Below are 24636 nucleotides of genomic sequence, written 5' to 3' on the forward strand. Positions count from 1 at the left end.
CGTTTTGCAAAACTTGCAGTATGCTGCCAAGCTTGCCTCAGAAAAATGTTTATGTCCAAAACTGTTAAGGGTATGGCAAGGAGGCAGATGAGAACCAAAAAGAAAGGCAAAGGGCTTCAGTTAGGCTGAGTCGAAAGAATGACTAGAAGAGCTCAGTTTCCTTACGTGTCATCATTGCCATTATCATCCTCCAGCAGCAGCTCTTTGTTCAAGCCCATCTTCTCCAGTTCCTGGCTCAGTTTGTCCAGCTCACTAGACAACTTTTGACTCTTCAGCTTCTCCAGGACCAAATCCTGAAACAGCATTAACACAATTAGCTGCTATGCAAAGGGTGGTGGTAATTATCCAGCACTATACATTTTTTTAAGAGTACTGAAAAATTCATTGGATAAAATCCTAGTTTCAAGTAGGTCAGCTAAAATTCTTCATCAGTGACAGCTGAGTGCAGAATTAAACTGATTGGTTTTATTTATAGGTCACTTGAAATAAATCTGCAGAATGCTTCTTTTGGCCTTTGTTTCACTCACTGTACTGAGCTACTTCTGCCAACACTGGCTTTGTGCCTGCCTGCTGAAGGAGTGAATGTGCAGGCCAGGAGACACCACCCCATCTCTGTGCCACACAAGGATGTGTGCAGGGCAGGGGACACCAGCAAGGGGGAGTTTCCACCTCTCAGCTAGGACAAAAAGCCCTGCCAGCACTGCTGCAACACACACAGGACTTCAGTATGGAAGTCTCCTGAGGTATTGTGGCTATGATGTTATTACCAAGGAACTTGGTAACAGGGTCAGCAGTGAATAATGCACTGAGTTTCTTACATATGGTAAATTACTGCCCAAAATTTCAGAAGTGTAACTACACTGTAGAGTAAGAGACAGGGCAGCTCTGGACATGAGAGCTTGGTCACTCATTCTAGTATCTACTGATGCAGCCTGGTTTCATTTATGTTTCTTTGGGAAGAAACTAAAGCAGACCCCAGCAAGGAAGTCATACAAGGAGAAGACCTGGTGGTGCTGTACCAGAAGGTTTACTGGGACAATGCTTTGCTGTCCTGCCAGTAAAGTGGTCTGTGTGGAAATGGCCCGGAGAGACATAGTGCCACCTGCATTTCTAAAAAGGACAGATTATTTTTGGTGCATAGCTAAGTGTGAAGATCCCTACCATTCAAAATTCTCTGAAATACAAATGCATCATAGAGATCTACATTGCTTGTGTTTCTGCTAAAAGTTTTCTTAAACACATTAAGTACAAAAAAGCTACTGAAGAACTTTAAATAAAAAATATTATCCTGAATATCCAACAGAATCAAAAATAAAATTTTATAAAAATACTTTGTCAATCTGTAGGTATTCAACAGTCCTCCGACATCAAAAATTTAGCCATGAATTCATTCACACGGCAAGGTAAAAAATATAGTTAAGGTCAGTGCCAGTCCAGTGATCTGTACACAGATCATCAACATCCATGAACTCTTTCTGCAGGATCCATAGAAAGCAACTAAAGAAGAGAAGATGGGCTACTGTATGGGTGTGCTCCACTGGAAATCTGCAAAATTCTGAGAACGGAAAGATTATAGAGGAGCCTTCTCAGAAATTATATTGTTTTAATAATTTTTAAGGAAAGTCAGATAGAAACATAACTTGGGACCGTGTCAAGTGTTTCTGACAGACTTTTATTTCTCCTCCTCAAAATTATACTAATGCTTCAAAAATTGAAATAAAACTAAACCTTGAGGTAAGCAGTTGCTTACTGTAATTAATCTTGCTAAACTCATCTATTTCACTGAGCTACTGCAGCACAACCCTTTTTCATTTTAACAGTCCTTCACAGGAAATCTGGTGCTGGCAGGACAACAGCAGCCAGGACAGGCAATGAGAGCAAACTGCAATAATCTGAATCTGCTCATAGGCCACTTATAAGAGTGTCATGCTCTAGCACACACATCCTCAGATTGCCAATGTCCTAATGCTTGGCACAGGCAGAGATTACTACTGCTTAGCATGCTCTCATCCAGCAGGGAAGCATTTGGGGAAAGATGCTGTAAGGTAGCTGTAAAGCAAAATCTTGGTGCAGAGCTGGTTTAGGTTGGTCATTTGGGATGGTTTGTCTCTTTCAGAACAGGGATGTCTACGTGTCCTCAGCAAGTGCTAGAAATTTCTAGACCTGAGAGTCCATCTCCCCTGCTGGAACTCTCAAGTTAGCAAACAATTTTGTAGTCATGATTAGAGAAAGCATCAAAGTGTTTGGTTAATAAGCTCCACATAAGAGCTGCTGTAAACTCTTATTCTGCATGAAAAAAAGATGTAATTTAGAGACTGTATTGTGGACACTGCCCAACTGCACCAAGTGCAGTTCTTGGCATGCTCCACTTTCCAAGTCAACACTTTCGAGAGACTGTTAAGGCTGTGAAGATCTCCTGTGGGACAGATATATCCCTTTAGTACTTCACTGAGCTGAAAAAAAAAAATAGCAGCATTGAACCCAGTAGAATTAACTTGCTTACCTCTCTCAGTGTAGCTAGTGTTCTCTTATCAATTGTAACTTGCTTTAGGAGGTCTTTATTGTCCTTTTCAAACTCTTTCAGTTTACAAGATGACTCTCTGAATCGAGCAATTTCCTTTTCTAGTGTCTTGTTTTCCTTCTCAGCGACTGCTAGCTTTACTGTACTGTCGTCCAAAATAGCATCTTTCAGCTCCACTTGCTGCCAAAGCCGTTTCGTTTCTTTCTCTAGCATTTTTTTGTCTTTTTCCAGCTGAGACATTCCTTGTTCTAGGGCTTTGTTTTCCTTTTCTAAGCTCTCTAGCCGTTTGGCAGAAACCTTTAGCTCTTCAAGGTTCCTCTGGAGGACCTGATTTTCACTCTCCATTCCTTGAACTTCTTTTTCTAATTCCTGGATCTTTTTACTGCTGTTCTCCACAATTTGCTGAAGTCTCTGGTTTTCAGAACTGATACTCTGATAGCTTAGCTCCAGCCTCTCTGATTTCTTGTTCATTGCTTTTAACATTTCCACATTCTTTCTTAAGTCCTCTTTCTCTCTCTCCAAATCTTTATTTTCTGCTTCTATTTGTGCCATTTTTGCGCTAGTAAATCTCATGGTCTCTACCACTCTTCTAAGTTCCAGATTTTCTTCATCCAATTGCTTGTTGTCCCTTTCCAGGTCACCAAGACGGATAGAAATATTTTGTAATGTGTCCAAGGATTTTCTTAATTTCCTATTTTCCACTTCCAGATCACCATTCTCTTGCTCAAGAACTTCCACTTTTTCTGTCACTATTTTCATCACTGCTGCCTTTTTTGTGAGCTGTTCATTCTCCCTCTCCAGCCGGTGGAGCTCTTTTTCCATTTCTTCCACTCTTTCCACTTTTTCTCTAACCTGGTCAAAATCCTTTTGCAATTGTTTCTTCTCAAATTCCAGCTTGCTCAGTTTGCTACTTGTCTCAGTTACTGTTTCATGAAGGATTTTGTTCTCTTTTTCAATATCTTTCACTCTTGCCTCGCTGCTCACTTGTGATCTTTCTCTCAGGGATAAGACAACTTGATTAAGGTGATCATTTTCTTGTTTAAGGTCTTTTATCTACAGAAACAGTTGTGCAAATGTTATTCATCTACTTACAAGTGTGGTACAAATTAGTCCTAGAGCAGAGAGATAACCGTTAACAAAATCATATCCATTTAATCCAAGAAAAATTTCTCAGTAAATTATTGACTTGGTAACCAAGAACCCAAACTATAAAAAAATTGATTTTAATAAATTTAAAACTGCTACATTCCTGCTACCATCCAAGAAGGCTGGGGCAAAAGGAGAAAGCAGACAGTGGACCTTCAGAGAACGCCTTGGAGAAGATGCTTTGTTACAAATCATTTTAATAGAGGGTATCTTTCAATCTAGGTTTACCTTCATCTTGGGGACCTGAAGACTAAAACTATCGCTGGAAAGGTGCCGGGAACCTCAGAATACTTGAAAATGTAGAGCAGTTACAGATGCCATTAAAGACACACTTCCTGTAAGGACAGTACACTTACACCACTGGTAAAATTTCAGCTGATGCAATTGTAATTTAGACTGCAATTTGCATTTGGTTCTTATACTAGACAACATCCACACAAATCAAAAGGGCCTAGACTTGAAAAAAGCCACAAACTGCTTTTTTTTTTAACAACTGGGAATAATTCTGGTTTTACTTCCTGCCCTACCTTCAAACCATCTATTAATTCCTGCCACAAAGAGCCTGTATTAGTTCTAACTAAAATATAAGACTTTGTTGGTAAAGTGCAGCTTCCCAGGGAGAAGTCTGGGTAAAAATTCTTCAAGATGAAAAGAACTACACAAATTAGACATTTTGCTATTTAATTTTCACCTCACAAAAACTTAAGAGTAGATTTTAATACAGGTTGAGACTATTCAGACCAGTCTCTAATGATCTGTGTCTGTATTTTTTACATTTGTCAAATCAGTACAGATGATACTTGCACAAACCTGTTATAGAAGAGTTTTTAGGCATTGCACATGAACTGCAGCACAGTGGTAAAAGCTGAAGGGCAATTAAAATATTAATCCAGAAGACATTAAGTACTTTCTCAGCATCTCTTTTAAATAGAGCAAAAAGGCTGGGTGGCTAAAGACCCTCAACCAAACCAATCATGCCATGCAGGTGGTGGAAGACCAACCTTCAGCAACAAAATGGGGATTTATTTGCACATCCTAAAACCAGTTGGTATTCCATTTAGTATGATCCAAGGGCTTTTTTCCCTCAAGGGGGAATGTCTGTTCATATAATAGCCTGAAGATCCCCTTACGGTAACAAGAGCAGGAATCAGCAAAACATGCTGGGCTTTTACACTTGAAGATTTTCACCTAGATTTGAACAAGCTCAACCTGCACTTAATAGCACAAATTGCCTTATCTCCCTGAGAGAACCAGATGCTGTAAATGGCATCACTGAATTACCATCACTGAGCACGTGTTGCTATATTACATTTGAGAAGTTCACACCTGTCTGTCTTTGTCGGCTTTTAGAGTCTCCATGACAACTTGTAGCTGCTCTTTATCTTTTATCAGCTCCTCACTCAAGGTTTCCAAATCTTGATTGCTTTGCTTCTCTTTTTCAATTTGATTTTGCAACTTCTCAATCTGTGTGAAGAGAACACACCAAAACACATCAACCACAGCTGGACACAAGGACTGTCTGCACTTTAGGTCATTTTGAAGACCAGAGAGAAATGAGATGGGGACTATGGCTAAAAGATTAAATCCCTCTCTCCTGCAGTTACCAGTCTCAGAGGAGGAAATGGACTGTCTTGTTTTTCTCACAGTGCTAAGAATCTTCTTCATGCCTTTTAAGATCAGAGCATATAAGGCACAGCAGTAAGAAATGCTTAGTTCACCTGCCTGCAGAATGCCCTGTTGAGCTCCTGCCAACAGGGATTAAGTTTCTGGTGCTCCCCTTCCTGAGGAACTTGCCTCCTCCTAACCTCTCCATCCCTTATGGTCTTACTCTACCAGTTAATGCAGGCAGTTATTAAGACACTTCAGTGAGCAACAGCACTAAAAGACCAAAACAACAACCTAAAACAGGAACAGAGGAAAAACACTGAAGCACTGGAGTGATCAATTTCATGCTCTCACTCCCTGTGTTCTGTTCTGTGTTCTCTTTTCCCTAGCAGGTGAAGATACTGCAGTGGAAAGATTTGTGAATTAGGCTCCAGTCCTACAAAGTTTTCTTATTATTAATTTTGAAAGTTGTACTTGTAATGCATGAGAAGCAGAGAAGCAGTAGCTCTTCAGTACTTAGAACAAGAGGTTCTGGGAACTGTACTTCCCAAGTCAGGAAATAACTCCTTTTTAAACTTGCAAAGTACTATGAGCACCTACAGCTCTGCACAAGTATCAGCTCATTTTTCTTTTGGTATTATCAACTCTGCCAACAGTGAAAATGTCAATGAAATGGGTATTAAACCTAATTCTTACAAGTGGGAAATAGCTGGAGGCTGGGCTCTGCCTATGTCAACATGCCCTCATTACAGGAAGTGTTTAAACAAGCAGGGGCTGCCCAGATTGGAGATAAGGAGGGCTCAGCAGCCAGAAATGTAACCATGTGGAGGTTCATTGGTCTCAAAGGAGCTGTTCAGGGAAAGCTGCAACAAACTCAGTAGCTCAGCAATAGCTGATCTTCATCTGCACTTCCCAGAAAACTGGAGGCAAGTAAGACATTACTATTTACAGCTCTTTTCACTAAGTCAGAAAGGCACAGAAAACAGAGAGGTACTTGGACTGCTACTACTTGAGGGTGCCTGAAAGGAGGGTTTTCTACTACCAGCTTCTGTGAAAACCTTGTAAAAAGGAAAAAAAAAATGTACATAACTTCTTTATAGCATCTCCTCTGGTACTACCAGAATAATCCTGTTTTAGCTACATGATCCCACCAACCACTAGATCAGCAGATAAACAAGAATATTCCAACAACAATTTTTGAAAGTCTCAGACAGTGGATGAAGTCTCAGCTCAGTTAAAAAATTTCAGGGAGACAGGGTTTTACTGTAGTTATCTCAGGAAAGTTACCAAAAGAACCCCAAAGACACAGAACATTTGAGAAAAATACTTCTTTATCTCTTGTCCTCTGACTTACACATGCTTGACTTTAACACTCCTCCAGAGCTCTTGCACTCTCCCCTGCCCACTGTAGCAAACATTTTGTAACAAATCAGAGACTTTGCCTATTATTTCCCCTGGCACACCTTACTGCACTCTAATTGAGGGGAATCACAACTGCTGGCACCAATACAGTGCCATAACAGGAGGTGCCCACAGGAATCTGCCTGGGGCAAAGCCAGAGGTTGATCACAGTTGTTCAAGTGACTTAAATTGCAGTACACCACAGGTATCTGCTGAGTGCCTTCTATGCCTCCACCTCCAGTTTTAGGCATGTAAATTAGAGCTGGATTGAATTACTTATACACAACAGGTCATAAATGGAAGTGTGGAAGGAAAATTAGAGTAAACTGAATCTTTGCAGTTTTCCTTTTTCACAAAAGAAAGAAAAAAAAGCAGAACTGATCTCAACTTAGCAAATGAATCTCTGCAGAAGATGGAATGATCCAGTGCTGGACACTGCTCTCCCTAGCAGAGAAATGGGCTTGTTACAATCTAGGAATCCACAAGCAGTATTTCATATGTAGGTGCTCTCTCCCCTTGTCCTTTAAGGGATTCAGCTAGCTCACAGGCAAGCCAAACAGAACTGAAATCCTGGCATCAATTGCTCACACACACAGGTGTAAGTAATGGGAAAAGGAGAAATGAGCCTTATATTCTGGATAATTTATGAACAGTAGGAATGTGGAAAAATCCAACATGAAAATATTTTATACTTTAGAGTAGGAAGCATCCTTTTTTCCCAGCAGCATTTGGCTCAATTCATCAGAACTGAGGAATCAAGTAACTAGTCAGACAAAAATAAGGCTGGTAGTTGGAGGTGAACTGAGCAGTGCATTTCAAAAGGACATGGACTGAGCTGGCATTTGAGCTAAATGTGATCAAAGTTAATAACAGAGTGCAACACATGTACATGGAAGTAAATTTACGAAGTAAAGACCTACATGTTTGTTACAAAGATGGAAAGACCTAAGGTCTTTATAGAGAGAGAAACACCAGAGAATTTATAACATCTAAGAGGACAAGAAAAAGAAAAAGCAGGTCCAGGACTCTGGACAGCAAGAAAGACATTTAGAATATACTAACCTGAATTCACCTGTGTAATTTATTTGACTTACATGTAAAAATTATTTAACTTTCAAAAACCAAAAATAGTTCAATGTGACCATGGCTTCCTTTCTGTGAGACAACAGAGAGGGACACAATCAACAGTACAATCTGACAGGGGCAGAGAGGCACTGAAAACCAGCTTTAATTTAACAGGAACAGTCACTTTTTCTTACTGTGATGCACGTAAGCAGGCAGTGAAGTAGAAGGCATTAAATAAAATTATTAGAATTCAATTGCACTAGAATGCAATTAAATAGACAGAACCAAAATCATGGTCAATCTTATGGGGATCACAAGTGAACTCCCTGAAAACTCTCATGATTCAGGAATGCTGCACAGCCCTTTGTGCACCGTGTTTAAAAAAACTAAGAGCTCCATTTGCCCCTGTGAACAAATTACCTTTTTGCTAAGCTGCTGATTTTCCTTTTCCAGTTCCACAAACTTTAGGCTGCTCTCTCTGGAGGTCAAGGAGGCATCTCTCAGCTCTTGGATTGTGTTCTGCAAGCTCTGATTATCCTTCTCTAGCTTCAGTATTCGACTTGAAGCACATTCATTCAACTCAAACACAAAGGACTTTCTGGCTGTTGAAACAGGAGAAGCAGAAGGTGGCATCAATCAATTCACCAATGTCTCCTTCTGAGGTGCACAAGATCCACTTGTATGAAGATTATTGCTGTCAGTCTTACAGTTTCAGCTTGACTGCTAAGCAAATACTTGGTTAAAACCAGAACCCATTTTCACAGATGACCACTAATACCTTCAATAAATATCTTAACAGCCAGCCATCTAAAAAGTTGCTTATTCTTCTTAACTCGCCTTAAATTTGCTTTAGTCACGTTGGGAGCATGTCTAATGTTAGTAACAAAATATAGTGTGATACCATCTCAGACTTTCATCACAGAAATAAACTGTGGCATAAAGTAAACCCCTGCTAAGTTTTTGCTAAAACAGCAAGGTGGTGCACTTCCAAGAGCTAGTGAAAACTCAGGTATTCAATCACATTCAGTCATGGAAAAAATTCTTACAAAAGAGAATTCCAGTGCTTATCTTTATAGCTTCTTCATCAAGAGTATGCTGAAGCACAGAGAATAATTTACTACTAGTAAATTATTATAATACTGATCTGAGAAGTGTCTGATCTGAGAAGTGTCTGAAGTTGACATCTCAGAACTAAATTTATTCAAGTCTTACAACAGAGATGTTTTACTCAATGCTTGTAGATCAAAAGCCTCACTACTTCTCAGCCTCAAATCCATCACCTGAGCCTCACTGCTCTGGTAATTTCTCTGCCTAGCATTTGAATAATTACAAGAGCAACCTTCTTGTACACATGAAATAATTGCTACCCATCACCTCAAAACCACATTTCATATGAAATTGACTTTAACACTGTCTTTAAACTGAAGAAAATTAGTAACTCCTTCTAAATAAGCACTACAGCACACTGAGTACTTTAAGTTGGCAACTTTCTGAGATTGGTAAAATTCTGTTTGTCTCTTTTGCAGAGCATCACCTGGAAAACTTTGGTCAAGTAAAGACTCAAATACTTAACATATACTAACTAAATACTCCAGTTGAGTTCTGTTCTGAAGTGAAGTCCACCTAAATTACTTTTTTCCATGCTTATTTTTAAAATTATTAAGTCCAAAGTTAAATGTTCTTTAAAAAAAAAAATCCGCTTCCTTCACCATTTTATTTTCCTACTGAATACAAATTTATGGATGCTCTCAGGTCCTCATTCTTCTTCTTTGGTTAATCAGAGAGCTTCTGAAGCTCCAGTGCTAAAATGCTACACATCAGTGCAGTGCTAAGTCACTCAAGCAAATTTTTAAAGTTATGTTTGATAGAAATCAGTAAATAAGAGGTAACTAGCATTCTTCCCTCTATTACATCAACAGTGAAAGCAAACCAGGAAGGGAACAAAACTTGGTGTTTTAAACAGGCCATAAAATTTAGGTATTTTTACGTTTTCCTGAACTACTCTTGATCAAAATTTTTAAGTTTTGAGACAACTGTGTTTTCCCCCCACTAACACAATGAGCAATATTGTTGATTACACAGAAGGAGTAATAGAGTGACATTCATTTCTCAGGCTAACATAACCTGCTCTGCAAGACTATTATTTAGAAGTAACAATTAACTAGCCATTAATCTTAGTGAAGAGAACTCGGATCCTGGACAGCAAGAAGATTGCAGAACTGGTGCCAGCCACACACACAGCTGTTTTACAAAACAAAGCTATTCTAGACAGTTTCACTGAAAACTTAACATCTGCTTACTCTAATTTATTCCATTGTCTTCAAGTTCAACTGTTCCTGGCTCACAAAGCCAAACATGCAAGTCTTAGCAAAATAGGGTGAATACTCAAAACTCAAAGCTGCATGTTGAATTAGAGGAAATAGCTTGTATTTCCCAAGTTCCACTTAGAATCATTATTTAGGCTGGTGTAATAGAAGAAATGTTAAACACAGGAACCAATGCTAAAACCTGTCCAGTGAAGAAAGAATAAGCTATGTTTGTGATAGCTACGGAAATCAAATCAACCACTCAAAGAAAAAAAATCAGCCAGTTATTTTAACTGCACACATTTTTCATTATCTTGTAAAAATAAATGACTTCAGCATACATTACTTCCTGGGACTTAAAGACCACATAACTGTCTGTATTAACTGTACTAAAGAACACTAAAGATCACAGACTCCACCCAACCATTCAGTTAGAAATATTAATGTGACATTTCTGCTGTGTCATTTACAAAGCTTTGTTTTTTAATTTTTATTAAAGTGTAATACTTAAAATTCATTCTCTCAGTGATGAACATAACACAAGGAAAACATTCTGATGCTTTCAAAAGAGAGTTAAAGGAAGAGGAATACATTTTAGAAGCTCAAAAAAATGAAAGTCAAAGTCAAGTGGCTGAATGAGAGAAGCTTTCCAATCTTGGATTCAACTTCTGTTCCCATCTCAGTCAACCAATCTGTTTATTCTGAAACAGACCACAAACACCATAGCTACCCCAGGTGGTACTCACTATCTGCAAGATCAGTGCTTTTAGACAGTTGTTCTAGTTCCCAGCCTAGGTGTGCAGACTCATTCATGCTCTGTTTCTGTGCAATCTCCAAGACCATGTTCTCCTCCAGCAGCTCTTCAATCCTCTTCTTGTCTGTGTCCCGGTCCTGTGCAAGACACACGTGAATGAAGAGTGTTCAGCTCACCTCTAAGACTGCAGGCTGAGCTGCTACAAGCACAGTGTATGTTGAGGGTAGAAGAATCTCCTTAAACACTGGGGTTTTATAATGAAATATATCTTCAGGATTAAATGTCTGCTGTGGGCTACCTGTATGAGCCCCAGAAAGCAAAGCCCAACTGGCCCGGTTCAGCACCAGCTCTGGTCCATGATACACTTGGAGAGAGGGGAATGGCAGCAAGAACTCACTGGGTGATGACAGGGCCACCACAAGCCAGGACTAGTATGGCAGACTGGATTCAAGATGTCTCCAGAGCTAAGCTCTTCAAAAACATGCAGCATCATGCTCTGACACACTGGAAGTTCTTCAGATAGAACCTTGAACTCTGCAGAGCTTCAACTAATCACATCAAACTTGGACACAGTTGTATGGATCAGCAAGTAACACCTGTCTCATAATTTGAATTCTATCTCCTGAAAACAGACCTGGAGAATGAATCTATTGCTGCTTCTTGTGACTATATGGGCCATTTGCTTTTGTGCTAACCGAAATGCTGCCTCAGTGGTTCTCAGCTTTTCAGAAACCAAAACTCAAAAATTCATCAAGTCACCAGAAAAGCATGCAAAATCTCCAGCAACTTGGGAGAAGCTGAGCATGACATGACCTTTATAATATCCTGAATCATAGAATTGTAAAATGGCTTGGGATGACAGGGACACTAAAGATGATGCAGTTCTTGCCAAGGGAAGTGACATTCCAACTAGACCACATTGCTCAAAGCTCTGTCCAACCTGGCCTTTAACACTTCTAGGGATGAGGCATCCACAACTTCTCTGGGAAACCTCTTTCAGTGCCTCAACACCCTCACAGAAAAGAATTTCTTCTTCCTACTATCTAATCTAAACCTACTCTCTTTTAGTTTGAAGCCATTCCCTCTGTCCTATCACCACATGCCCTTGTAAAATGTCTTCCACCATCTTTCTTTTACGCTCCCTCCAGGAGCTTGGTGCCATCTGCAAATCCACTGACAGTACACTAGAACCCTTTGACAATATCATAAATGAAGACATTAAGTAACACTGGTCCCAATATGGATCCCTGAGGGACACCCCTTGTCACTGATGTACACTGAGATTCAGTAATCCCATACAGCACCCTCCACATTTTCAGTTCCAACAGAACCTGTTGAAAATCCTCTATAGATAAACCACAAGAATTCAAATCATGGTGAGATACGAGGAGGAGACTGTGAAGTAAAACACAAGAGATAAAAGAGTATTTATTATTTCTAGTGGGTTTATGATGTCCAGCGTTGCTTTTTGTTTGTAGACAATAGTCTCCCACTTATTAACTTTCCTTATTTATGAAGCAATAAAACTCTTAAAATAAAATATCTCTGATTTAAACATAATGAAATTCTAGAATTTTGTGTCCCTTACAGTGGTAATGGATTCTTAAAGACTCTGCAATGGCTGGGGATTTTGTTCCCAACAAGAAAGACTATTTACTAGAGTAGATTTAATTTCCTAATCTAAGAGATTTCTACTTAAACAGATTTTAGTATCTCGATTGACAAAACGCATGAAAGCAGATTGTATTATAAAATTGTGATGTACCTTCTGCATAAAAACCCCTCAGTCTCATACAATGTAACATTGGCAATAACTACACTGTTAACATTACACTATTTCAAGAAATCATGCACAGAAAGTTCAATCTAAAAACCTCTTCAAAAGCACTATTGATTTATTTGCCTGTCTCTACCAGTTTCTGTGACTTGATTTTGTAATGTAAAGATAAAAATGGAAGTTTAAAAAATTAGCATAATGAAAAAAGAAAGTGCATACCAGCTCTACATCATGAAGTTTGGATTTCAACTGCAAATTTTCCTTCTCTAATTCATGCAGCTTATCACCACGAGCTCTTGCTATGTTCAGCTGTTCTTCTAGCATGGCTTTTGTTTCAATTAACACAATATTGTCTTCTCTTAATTCCTAGGAAAAAAGTAACATTATTAATTTCTTACTGACTTTTCATAGACCAAGGGATTTTAAGAAAGTGACATTGGAAAAAAACAAGAAGAAAATCTGACATGTTTACTTCATAGCAAGACTTTTACTTAATATTTTAATGAGAGATGATAGTATTTTTTATTACCTTTCAGTCACTATGCAAGTAAATCTATATTTCTTAGGGTTTTTTTCCTGACTTTTAAAAGATTAACAGAGTTTATTTTGCTTTATATGAGGCTAGATCAAGAAGTGCACACAAAAGAGCAACTGTTCAATTCCACTGTTGTAATTCCTTTGCCAATTCATCAGTTCCTTGTTTTCCCAGCTTCAAAATAGATTATTTACTTTCAAGGGATGGGGAACAGTATCCATCAATACATTCAAGATACACATTCCTGTTTCAGTACACTCATGTGCAAATGTCTGTTTAATGAAGTTTCTCTCTCTCTCTCTCATGAACAGAATTTTAATTCACTTTAACAGCAGAAGTTGTTTTACACTTAACACTTTATTACTTAACACTCCATGCCACTTCCCCACTAAACACATGAGTGTGAACTGCACAAGCCATGTCACTTATTCATTAGAGCTTTGGGATCTGGTTTTAGTGAGTAGAAGTTTAATTTATTCCTTTGTTGTAGCCATTAGAAACAGGTGAATTATACTGCACTGCAACTGTTCCTTGCAAATGACAAATCAAATGGAACTCTATTCAATCAAGTATCTTATTCTGGAAACATGAAATATACAAAGCATGAAATCTGGCCATGAAATGTTGGTCATGTTTTAAACACATTTATCAAAAATGTCTCATTTTAAGCTATAATACCTCACTGCCAGCTTTTACTTTAGTTGAGCCTCAGATAAGTCTCGAGCCCAAGACATATGTTCTATGGCAGGAATTCATCAGCAATTCAAGATTAAATGGATACAGTAGGGAATTTTCCCCAGATGAGTTACAACTGGGCAAGAAGTAGATTGATTCTCTACAGAAACTTCATCATTCTCTCCCCATCCACTCTGCTGTTCCAATGAAATATACAAAACCAGAAAATGTGCAAACAGGACAAACTGCTAGACAAGTTTATTCCTGGATAACTGACTTCAAATGTGATGTCTCTGCTGACACAGTGTTCATGTCTGGTCTCTGAGACCACAAATATCCAAACCAAGTAAATTCCTGAAAGATCACCAGGCATGAGCAAATCACTTTCACAACTTAATCAGTAACTATCTTCTCATTTTTTGGGGTGTAATCAGCCTTAAGCAGCCTTATATAAGCTCATTCATTTAAAAAGCAAACAGAAAAGAAGAAAAAAAAAAGAAAGATGTAAAGAATGAGTTAAGCGTGTCTGATGACAGCCACTCCCCCCTGCCTTTTGGTTCTACAGGGGGCCATAATTTAAAAGCCTTCCCTAATCATAGTTTGTTGCAGCTTGACTGAATATGGCATAATATGGAAAGTCTACCTTATGCAGTATCATACTGCCCTTGATCTCTCAGTGGGTCAGCTACCAACTTGCAAATCACAAGAGAAAAAATTTCCCTACTATAGTAGCATTAAAAGGACAAGTATGTCAGTGCTTGTGAAGAGGTTCATCTTCAATTAAAATGTCTGAGTATGTAAGTAACTAAAATAACAATACTGGAACACTAAGGTTACAGAACCTGCATTTTGGGCCAAGTCTGATCTAACAGGGTCACTTCAGGGTGGGCAAACTTAAAAGTCTGACACTGAACAGATGACAGACCAGAAAAAGTACATGGCACAAAAACTGCTGGGTGTTATGGAAGCTGCCAGAATCTCTGTAATGAAACAGCAATGTGCCAAGAGTTTACTTTGCTAGATCACCACACTCAATCTGGACCACAGCCCTAAGAACTGAAGTGGTGTCTGACCTCAAAGACATGACCTCATAACTATCCTTAAAACTGCCTACCAAGCAAGAACTAGTTATTTTAGTGTCTCATCAGGAGCCAAACTATGTGCCAAGTACATACACATATGCAGGCTCTGGTACAAACTACAAACCAGTAGGAGCTGCACTATATGGAAAACTGAAGCACTTTCCATTGAGCACCCAGGATGGGCAGTCATGCCAGTTCAAAGTAGTTCTGATGAAATATTAAATTAATAACCAGGTGGAAATGCCTGCTATGATGAGGCAGACATTGCTCACTCTCAGATCTGGGGTTGTCTTAATACTGAAAAGTTCATATAATTTAAATAATTAGTCCATGGGAGCTTTCCATGGGAAGAAAAGCTGTCCTAACTAACACATGTCAGCACTAACATCTCCCAGAAGTTGCTGGAATAACACAGCTGACCTAAAAATCTAACTGGCTACAAATCACACTTGTTAGACAGTCAGCAGGTGGTGGTCATGGGGTGGTGCTGCTTCCACTGGAATTAAAGTTCATTTTTCATCAAATTAACAAATTCAAATATAAAAATAACCAAATATATAATTCAAATATAAAAAACAACCCACATTATTTTATAACTATAAGGTTATTTTAAAATCAGCAACAAAAACAGCTGGCTGTGGATTTTTTTTTTTTGTTTAATACACAGGGTATAACTCTGCTTTTGCCCTTTTTAAAATGAATTACATTTTGTGGTTTCATGTCCTATCAACTGTAACTTGAAATAGCTTTAACAATGTGCACTGTGTATTCAGATGGTTACAATTAACTCTGGGGATAAGTGGTTGCACAATCAGGGTGGGTTGTTATTGGGAAACATTTTAAGAAACTAAAGTAGCAATGAGATTGTTTAAATCTGAAAAAAAAAAAGAATTTTCACATGCATCTGGCCCAATTCAAACCCTTACCATCAGTCAGTTCAGAAGCTGTTGCTACTGAGCTATAACACAGTTAACATTTTGTGACACTCGAACACTGAACACTCATATGACAACATACAAGACATGCTTTTGCTTTTATTTCTTTTAATTGACAAGAGACTCCTCCCATCATCCTGCATAGAAATTAGATTATGATGAGAAGGAGAAAAACTGGGCAAGGCATACTGCTTGGCCTTAGAAAATAATGTCATCTCAAGGAACAACAAAAGGTTCAGTGGAGATGACCCTGGAAGGGAGCTTAGCACTGCAGAGAAGCACCTCCATGGTCCTGCACTGAGCTGCTCCTTCACATTCACACTTGTGACCTCGTTAAGCAACCCCAGCAGGAAGGCTCCAGAGGACATTAATGCTCCTTGAATGATGGTTTAATTAAAATGTCACTCCTGAACAATTTGCCAAGACACAGAGAGAAGGGAAACACCACACAAGCCTTAAAAATGTTACACTGACATACAGATTCCAACCTTTTGCACTCCTCCTGCAATACCAGGAAGGAAAAGATTTTAAGGGCTCATTTAATAGCTTTCTGCATTGATGCACAACATTAAATCCTCTTTTTCTTCTCACCTACCAATCTTGACAACCCTGTCAAGACCCTATGAGCCCTAAGGTATCACATTACCACAGAAAAGCAGCTGATGCTGAACACATCTACATTTTCACTGCATGCTCTGGATGATTTGCTCAGGTCTTGAGGGTTAGAGCTTAGCAAGCCATTGGCAACCAGTAAATGCCATGAAATGAATAATCACTGTACTGTCTAGAGGTAAAAATCTTTACCATGTTATATCCCTGAACAAATCTAAGCAGAGACTATACTGACCCCAGACATTAATTCTTCTTTCAGAGGGGCAGAGGACTTGAGTCAGATTTGACAGAAAACTGAGGCCCCATGGAAAGCTGGATATTGGCTAGTATGCACAATCTTTATGCTACTCTATGACCATAAAAACACAGAACAGGGCCCTGTGGAATCCTCTGAATGCACCAGCCTGACACCAGTGGAGTTTGCCTGCTGCTCAATGCTGTCAGTCCATGGCTGGATTCAAAACCTGATCAATGATGCAAGAGGGAGTGGTGAGAATGTGAAACTCGCTGTCTATTCTAAACCACACAGCACACTGCACACAGCTGTTCAATCCTGCTGCCTGTTAGAGAAGCTCAGCTGCTACAAAAGTGACTTTTCCTAAAGGCCACACTATGGCTCCAAATTAGACATGCACCAGATCAATGGGAAAATACTCCTGGTCCCACTACTGTATCTGTGCTGGTTTTGGCTGGGGTAGGCCAAATGGCTAGTACGGGGCTGTGTTTTACATTTGGCTGAACACGGTGTTAATAGAGAGACGTTTTTGTTATTGCTGAGTAGAGCTCACACAGAGCAAAGGCCTTTTTTGCTTTCTGTGCTGCCAGGATGGCAAGGAAGATGGGGGTGCATGGGAAACTGGGAGGAGACACAGCCAGGACAGGTGACTCCAACTGACCGAAGGGATATTCCAGCCCATATGGTATCATGCTTAGTATATCAAGTGGGAGGAAGAGGAAGGAAGGGGAGGACATTTGGAATGACTGTGTTTCACTTTCCAAGTCAACACTACATGTGATGGGGCTCTGGTCTCCTGGAGATGCCTGCTCATGGGAAGCAGTGAATTTATTCCTTGGAGTGCTTTGCTTGTGAGTGTGGCTTTTGCTTTCCCTACTAAAACATCTTTATCTAAATCCGTGAGTTTTCCAGCATTTACCCTTCCAATTCACTCTCTAATCTCACTGGTGGGGAGTGAGTGAGTGGCTGTGAGGGGCTTGGCTGCTGGCTGGGGTTAAACCATGACAGTATTGCAGGGAGGTATCCCTGGAGAGCCAGCACTAATCTCTGACATTCTGCAGTTCCACCAAAAACTGACAGGATGGAAGAGAGAGCAAGGAGAGTCAGAAGAAATTCAACACTAATATGAAGGTCTCTTAACTGAATGCTATGTTAAGCAAGATTAGCAGTGCAGGACATGCAGACAGCAGTCCAGGAAACTGCTGGCTCTGGAACGATCAAGAAAGCTACTCCCTTGATCTCAAATGAAGGGGACACAAAAACTCCTCTGCGAGCTCCAGGTAAATTATCTGAGCAGCAGGTAAAGCTAAGCACCCCTACTGCACAGCCAGAAGGGGAAACATCAGGATGGCTCACTGAGAGCCAGTGTGCCAGGGCAGAGCATGACTGATTTGCCAGCTTGAGGGAGGAAAACAGAGAGAGGCAGAGCTTCATTCTTCCTAATGCAAACTGGGAATTACCGAGAGGCAAGACAGGCCTTTATAGTCTATTACTACATTTAATAACCATCCATTTTAGTGAACCTATTCATAAGAAACAACAGCTAGCTGCCCCCTTAGGTTAAAGAAGGACAAAAAAAAATAACCTACAACGTAGAGTTTATAGAGCAGAAAAATAAGGTCTGTGCTCTCAGCCAGAGGTCTGGCAACATCACTCTTCTACCTCAGACATGGAATTTTATCTAATTATAGTGAGACCGTCAATTACTGAACCTCCATTTGGTTCAACAGTCTGGATATTTATTTGACCTTGGCTGAAGTGTTATGTATATGGATTACTGAGACTTTTGGTGTGAATTCCTCAAAGAACTGAAAGAACAGAAAGAGAAGTCCTACCTAAATTTAACATCAGCCATGCTGAGCCAATGAGTTTGGCCAGATGATCTCTAAGGTCTTTTGCAACCTAATTCAATTAATAATTCCAGGATGGGCATAGCTGCAGGTGACTAAGCAACGGACATTACTGCAACAAAGCCACACACTTCTCATTGACATACCCCACTCATGACACTAGGGAGGATCCAAATTTTTTCTCCTTTCTTCTACAAGTAACATTCGCAAAAAGGGGTTCCTAGAATTTGTCATCTGAGGTCAGCCTTAAAAATTTTAACAGTTGCATCTGCTCCAAAACCCTAACGAAAAACACCCAGAAATTCACTTAACTAATGTATAAATGCTATTTAAAATGTTTGTCCAAGGAACAACTTTGGAACAGAGGGAATTTACCTAAAGCTAAACTAAAGATCTGGACTCTAGCAAAAGCATCCAGAAAAGGTCTGTCCTGTTTAGCCACATAATGCTGAACTAAGCAGAGTTCTTTAAAACTAATGGCCATTTATTTTGTGTGCACCAAGTACTTCCTCTACTGAAAGAAGTTTTAATAATGCTCAGTCAATATCTATGATGCATGTTATGAAACTTCTACTTGCTCTGATGTTCTGCTACAGTCAGCTCAATGACAAATGACACATGAACCAGTAACACAACAAAAGCCAAACATTAAAGATGACTCAGCAAATCTTTCTCCTAATTTTCACTTGCCTCCATGCGAGCTTTGTAGAACTCCACATCGTGAAGTTTCTCTTTGCACCGAACCAGCTCCATCTCGAGTCTCTCCACGCGGTTTGCCCTCTCTCTCAGAGAATCCAGCTCATCTCTGTAGGCTCGGGCAGAGCGAGCATCTGAGGCAAGGTGCATGTTCTGCGAGGGATAAGCAGGGAGAAAAACCTAACTTAATACTTTTAAGTGTGTGCTTTAAACTTTGGTTTTTTGTACTTACTTACAAAAATAGCTTTACTCTGGTTAAGGAGTAAGAATTCTCCTAGTAGCCAGTAAATTCTTTACAAGACAGAGAGGTTCTTCAGCCTCTTGGACCTCTGACATTACTAATGCCTCATGCTACACAAGCTTCAGGCACTACTAGGCTATTTGCAAGCTGAAACAGATGAGACTGCTCTCAACAGTTAAGTGGGAAGCATAGCACTGCTATGCCACAACCATAATCTTTAAACAGCTTGCTGGACTAAGTTGATTTCCTCATTATAAAACAGACATAGTAGTAATTTTAGCCTCACACTGAAACAGGATTTTTTTTTTTTTAATAGGGAAAATTGTCACAGTAAAACAAGCCCATCTCACCTCTTGCTTTATTTTTTGCAGCTCTAGGGTGAGCTGCTCAACTTCATTCTTAGAATCTGCAAGCTGCTCAGACTTCTCTTCCCTGAAAAGGATTAGAAAAATCTTAGTAATTTTTCTTCTTTCCTAAAACAATATTGATTATATGGATACTGCCAGGAATCTGTAAAGGAAGAGAAAAATCTCCCAGCATTTTCTTTGTTATGACAGCTTCATCATTTTCTCGTGGCATATACACATATCATGGATCCGAATTTGCAACCCTGTTTTTATACTAAGATCCTCTGTTCAAATCTCATTGATGCACTGGCTGTCATAGATAGCTTCTACTTCAAGTGAAAAAGCAGAGCTAGCAGCTGGTATTTTGAATGGGGGAAGAGAGAGATGAGACACAAAAAGAAGAATGGAAGTAGCCTTCACTCTACATCTAAAGGCCAATTATGAAAGAAGAAAAGATGGGACACACTACTAGCTTCCTACTGCTCTGATTTGAAAGGTGTGATTCTGAGAGTACCTATGGAAGCCAGTGTGTTGGAGCTCCTGCACTTTCAGGATGTACAAGATTTAATATGCAAGTCTCTCTAGAAGCACAAAATAATGGTGACTTACAGCTCCTGACGGATTCTTCTCAATTTAGCCTTTGTGTCTGCCAGCTCAACTGCAAGGTGCTGCTTTTCTTCATTAGAAAGAGGGTTTGCAGGGCCTGGTGAAGAATCTGGACTTGGTACTTTCAGAGGGCTTGGTGGTTGCTGAGACTGCAGATAATCTCTTTCTTGAGTGAGATCTACAATGACCTGGAAATACAGAAGACTATGTAGTTCCGAGAGATAAATAGTGTATTTATACATTGTTTTAAAAATACCTAAAAATTATTTTTAGATTTGGGAAATTACTCATCTGGCATGATAGAGAATTCAAGTGACAGCCAGGAGTGAAGGTTTCACAGAAAAGGAAAGGAATCTCCACTATGCTCCAACCAATAAAACATTCCCCTTCCAAAGCTCAAAATAAATAGTCTGTTTCCCTTGAAGAATTCATAAAAGCCTGTAACAACTAACAGTTTTAACTAACACAATCACAGACAAAAGCATGACAGAAGATTACCAGGCTAAAGAAGAGGAGAAGGCTTTTCCAGAGATGTGAAGGGAAAGGAACTGATGAATCAAAAAAACTAGGGAAGACAATGGAGCCCAATGGCTACATGCCAACAGAGAGACTAACAAGCACTGCCTGAATGACTGGACAGACATGAGAGACATTTGGTCTCCCCTTCATGGAGACACTGCTCAACTGCTCTTTACCACATTTCACCACATCTTAGTGCTTACGCAAGAATCAATGGAAAAGTCAAAATCTTTCTACAGACTTTCAGAGGTGTAGTAGAAAGGTCCAGAAGAAATAGAAACCTAGTGCACAAACATGACAACAAGAGAAGGAATGGAGGCCACATCTGCTGATTCTCATGAGCTCTATATGGGAGAGATATGTCCTCATACTTCTGTGCATTCATCTCTCTCATCGATGAGCCTCCTGAGGTGGAAAACCATATTCCTGGAGAGAGACTCTAGTTCTTCTGGGGCCATATCTGGGAGCTCCAGCCACTGCAAGTCAAAGACATTCTCCTGATTGTGAGTCACCTAGGAAGAGGAACAAAAAAGTATGTCTTTTCACTGGCTGAGCTGAAAATTTGTTCACTGTATATGCAGCATCCCCCCATTTTTTCTACCCATAAATTAAAAAACATATCCATTTTACCAAATCCAGCCTGGAAATAATAAATGCAACTACTTCAACTGTAACACTATCCAGAAATTGTTGGTATTTGCATTTTCTATAATTATTACATCTGATTTTTAAAAGTGATCAGATAAATATTATGATCAATAGTATGTGCACTCACATATTAGAAGTGTGCAGCTGTCCTACTGACCCAGAAGTGATTTCCACACAAAAGGGACTTATTCCACACTGAACATTACTGAGAAGAATCCCTAATATCAGTGAATTTGCAGTTTGCAGCTGGTACAGCTGGGAGGAGCTGTATCAGCTGCAGAAATACCTCTGGTTGCTGCCAGCAGTGTATCTTTCAACTGTTACCCTACCTAAATTGATTTACTCTGAATCATTTAGCAGAAACATCAGGCACGTCTCTCAAGCTCAGTTAATGACTGTTCCAGCTTTTGTTACAACCATGTGCTTATCTCATCACAATTCTTTTTCTTTCCTAAAAAATGAACTATTTTTTAAATGTCAAGGAAAAAAGTTCCTGTCTTAAGACTTTCCCTATTGGTTCCTCAAATTTGAGTGTACCAGGCTTTCTACACCTGCATGCACTGACACCTGGGCATAGTCACATTCCCACTTGGCTCACCAAAGTAAGAGACTTTCTGAATTCTTTGGTAAGTCATTCCTTCTTCTGAAGCCTTAGAAATCCAAGAATGTTTGTCATTGGATCAAACACCTTTTTAAACAGAGCATATGTCCAATTTCAGCTATTCAAGATCATCTAGCTCAGAGGTCACTGTCTGAAGCAAGTCACTGGGCAGACAGTGCCACCTCCCACAGGGCTTGGGGAATGTGCAGCTTCTAAGGCACACATACATTTTGTCACTATTCCACATGGATCCTTACAACAACTCCTTCTGCAGACCTGTAAGTAGCAAGCAAGGCATTTACCACGTCATCTCTTTAAAAGACCACTGAGCCAAGTAATGACCCCAACACTAATCATTTTCATCTTACAGTTTGAGTGCAGCGGCATATTTCATTTTCTTTTTTGTGAAGTTTATATATCCATTATGAAAGTCCAAGCATTAACATTTTATAGCAAAAAAATCCTGTTAAGTCAAGGAAGGGAGAGACACGACACCAAAATAGACAATACTAAGAATCCTACCTCTTGAATGTGTGACACAATGGCAGCTTGGGTTTCAATATCCAGTTGTTTTATTCTGTCAATAAACTCTTCTTTTCTTTCACACTGTTAAAAGAAAGCACACCCTGAAACAGTGCTACATACCCTAAAACTTACTGCTTCATTTTTCATTTAAATTAAAAAAACCACCATACTCAAACAACCTACATTGCTAATAAAAAACTGTTCAAGATCTACACTTTGTCACACTAGAAGGTAAAACACTTCACTGCTCCATATGGAACATGAACCAAATTATGCATTAAATTATTTAAACTAAGGCTAAGTTAAATGGCTGATTTTGCTCTTTAAAACAAGTTCAACATGCAATGTTATCAAGAGGTGGGGAAACAGCCAAAAGAAATCATCACAGCTTCATTAATGGAGCTGCACAAATGTAAACCTTCATTTACACTGTATTATTTAACCTGCCTGCCTTGCTGTTTCATTTTATTTGGTTTTGGCAATGAAAAGAGATGCATCACTTTAGATACAATTTACATCAACACCCAATGTTGTTTGTTGAAATAAATCAACATATGCTTTAGATAAAAAACAGGAAACATTCTGGATAAAAATGAGTGACATTTCAGACAAACAGATTTTAGTAAATCTTTTACTTAAGGCTTTAGAAGAGGCAGACATCTGCTATCTCTATATCTGTGATAATGCACTAAGAACGTTATTGCCTTCTTGTAACAACACAGCACTGTGAAGAACTTAAGCAGTATTTAAAAGGGTGTTTTTGAACTCATTTACAGTGCCCTTCTGGGGCCTGGTTCTGAGACTCAACCATTTACTTTCTTGGGAAGAACCTCAGACCAGCAAATGAGGACTGAGGATGCTCAGCAGCCAAAACAATCCTTTGTGCTGCAAGGCAACACTAACACAGTTCAGAGCAGCAATACATAGACAGCTTTACCCTGACATAATTGAGCTGACATAGCTGAGCAGGGTAAGTGTCCCAAGGCATGGCAAAAACACAAGGCAGACCTACAAACAAGGTCAATGATCAGCAAAGGCCTTCCTGCAATGCAGCCATTGTTTATTGCCTCGGAGGTTTGGTGGGCAGAACACTGATTTCTTTATCTGGTAACTGCTGTGCATTTCTCCAGAGTTTCCCATATACATTCTCTCTCTATTTATTTAAAGAAATGTCACATCAAGATCCCCACACTAATATGCAAAGTCTCTACTAATCTGGTATTTTGGACACATAATATTAAATCAAAATATTGTGCAAATAAAATCATGATTCGCTAAACAAATGTTTAGACTTGTTAAACTATTTGTTTGGCATCAACATGTACTATTCCACTTTATATTTTAAAACAGTAAGAAAATAAACCAACAACAATCTTGATACCAAGAACACTGTTCAAAACTTATCTCGTCCCACTGTGTTATAGAAGTTAAAAAGTACACATCCTGTGTCTGATTAAGCACTGGCAACAAATTGAGGCTGCTGCTATCACACAATGTGCTTCCTCTCCCCTGCATTTCTTTCCTTCACATGCTGTGTTTCTCACAATTTAGCTCACGAGCTGTATTGAGCTCAAGATCTGTTCATACAGCACTGATCTTTGGGTAGATTTTCTCATTCCAGGAAAAAAAAACAGATTTAAAAAAAATCTTAATTTCCACGAATTATCACCTGCACAGCACATCCCAGAACCAACAACAACAGCTTCTTGATTTCATCCATACTTTTACCTGGAGAGGAAAAAAAGTCATCAGTACATACATATAACAGATAAGTACTTGCAAGTGATCCTCTCCAAAATATGTGCCTAAAACAAAAAAATGTTTGAACAAGTGCCTGAAAAATATATATATGCCTGTTATAGTTACCATATTTTCTATGCAGCAGTACAGCTCTTATGGATTAGTTTAAAATCCTAAACCCAGCAAGACATTTTTCACTTGATGTGCTATCCTC

General features: G+C 39.2%; 1 protein-coding gene across 2 annotated transcripts in view; it reads right to left on the reverse strand.

Annotated features, from left to right (window-relative positions):
- CCDC88C (coiled-coil domain containing 88C) overlaps nt 1-24636 on the reverse strand; it is a 95132-nt gene that overhangs the window by 23791 nt on the left and 46705 nt on the right. For both annotated transcript variants that reach the window (XM_059850163.1, XM_059850162.1), the window contains exons 5-16: nt 24352-24410; nt 22680-22763; nt 21280-21420; nt 20393-20577; nt 19787-19868; nt 19190-19348; nt 12795-12941; nt 10791-10935; nt 8159-8340; nt 4994-5131; nt 2504-3574; nt 166-293 (exon numbers count right to left, since the gene is read on the reverse strand). In XM_059850163.1, the coding sequence (XP_059706146.1) occupies nt 166-293; nt 2504-3574; nt 4994-5131; nt 8159-8340; nt 10791-10935; nt 12795-12941; nt 19190-19348; nt 19787-19868; nt 20393-20577; nt 21280-21420; nt 22680-22763; nt 24352-24410 (2521 nt within the window). The remainder of the gene's footprint in view (nt 1-165; nt 294-2503; nt 3575-4993; nt 5132-8158; nt 8341-10790; nt 10936-12794; nt 12942-19189; nt 19349-19786; nt 19869-20392; nt 20578-21279; nt 21421-22679; nt 22764-24351; nt 24411-24636) is intronic.

The sequence above is a fragment of the Haemorhous mexicanus genome, chromosome 6 (assembly GCF_027477595.1).
Source record: "Haemorhous mexicanus isolate bHaeMex1 chromosome 6, bHaeMex1.pri, whole genome shotgun sequence".
Classification (NCBI taxonomy): domain Eukaryota; kingdom Metazoa; phylum Chordata; class Aves; order Passeriformes; family Fringillidae; genus Haemorhous; species Haemorhous mexicanus.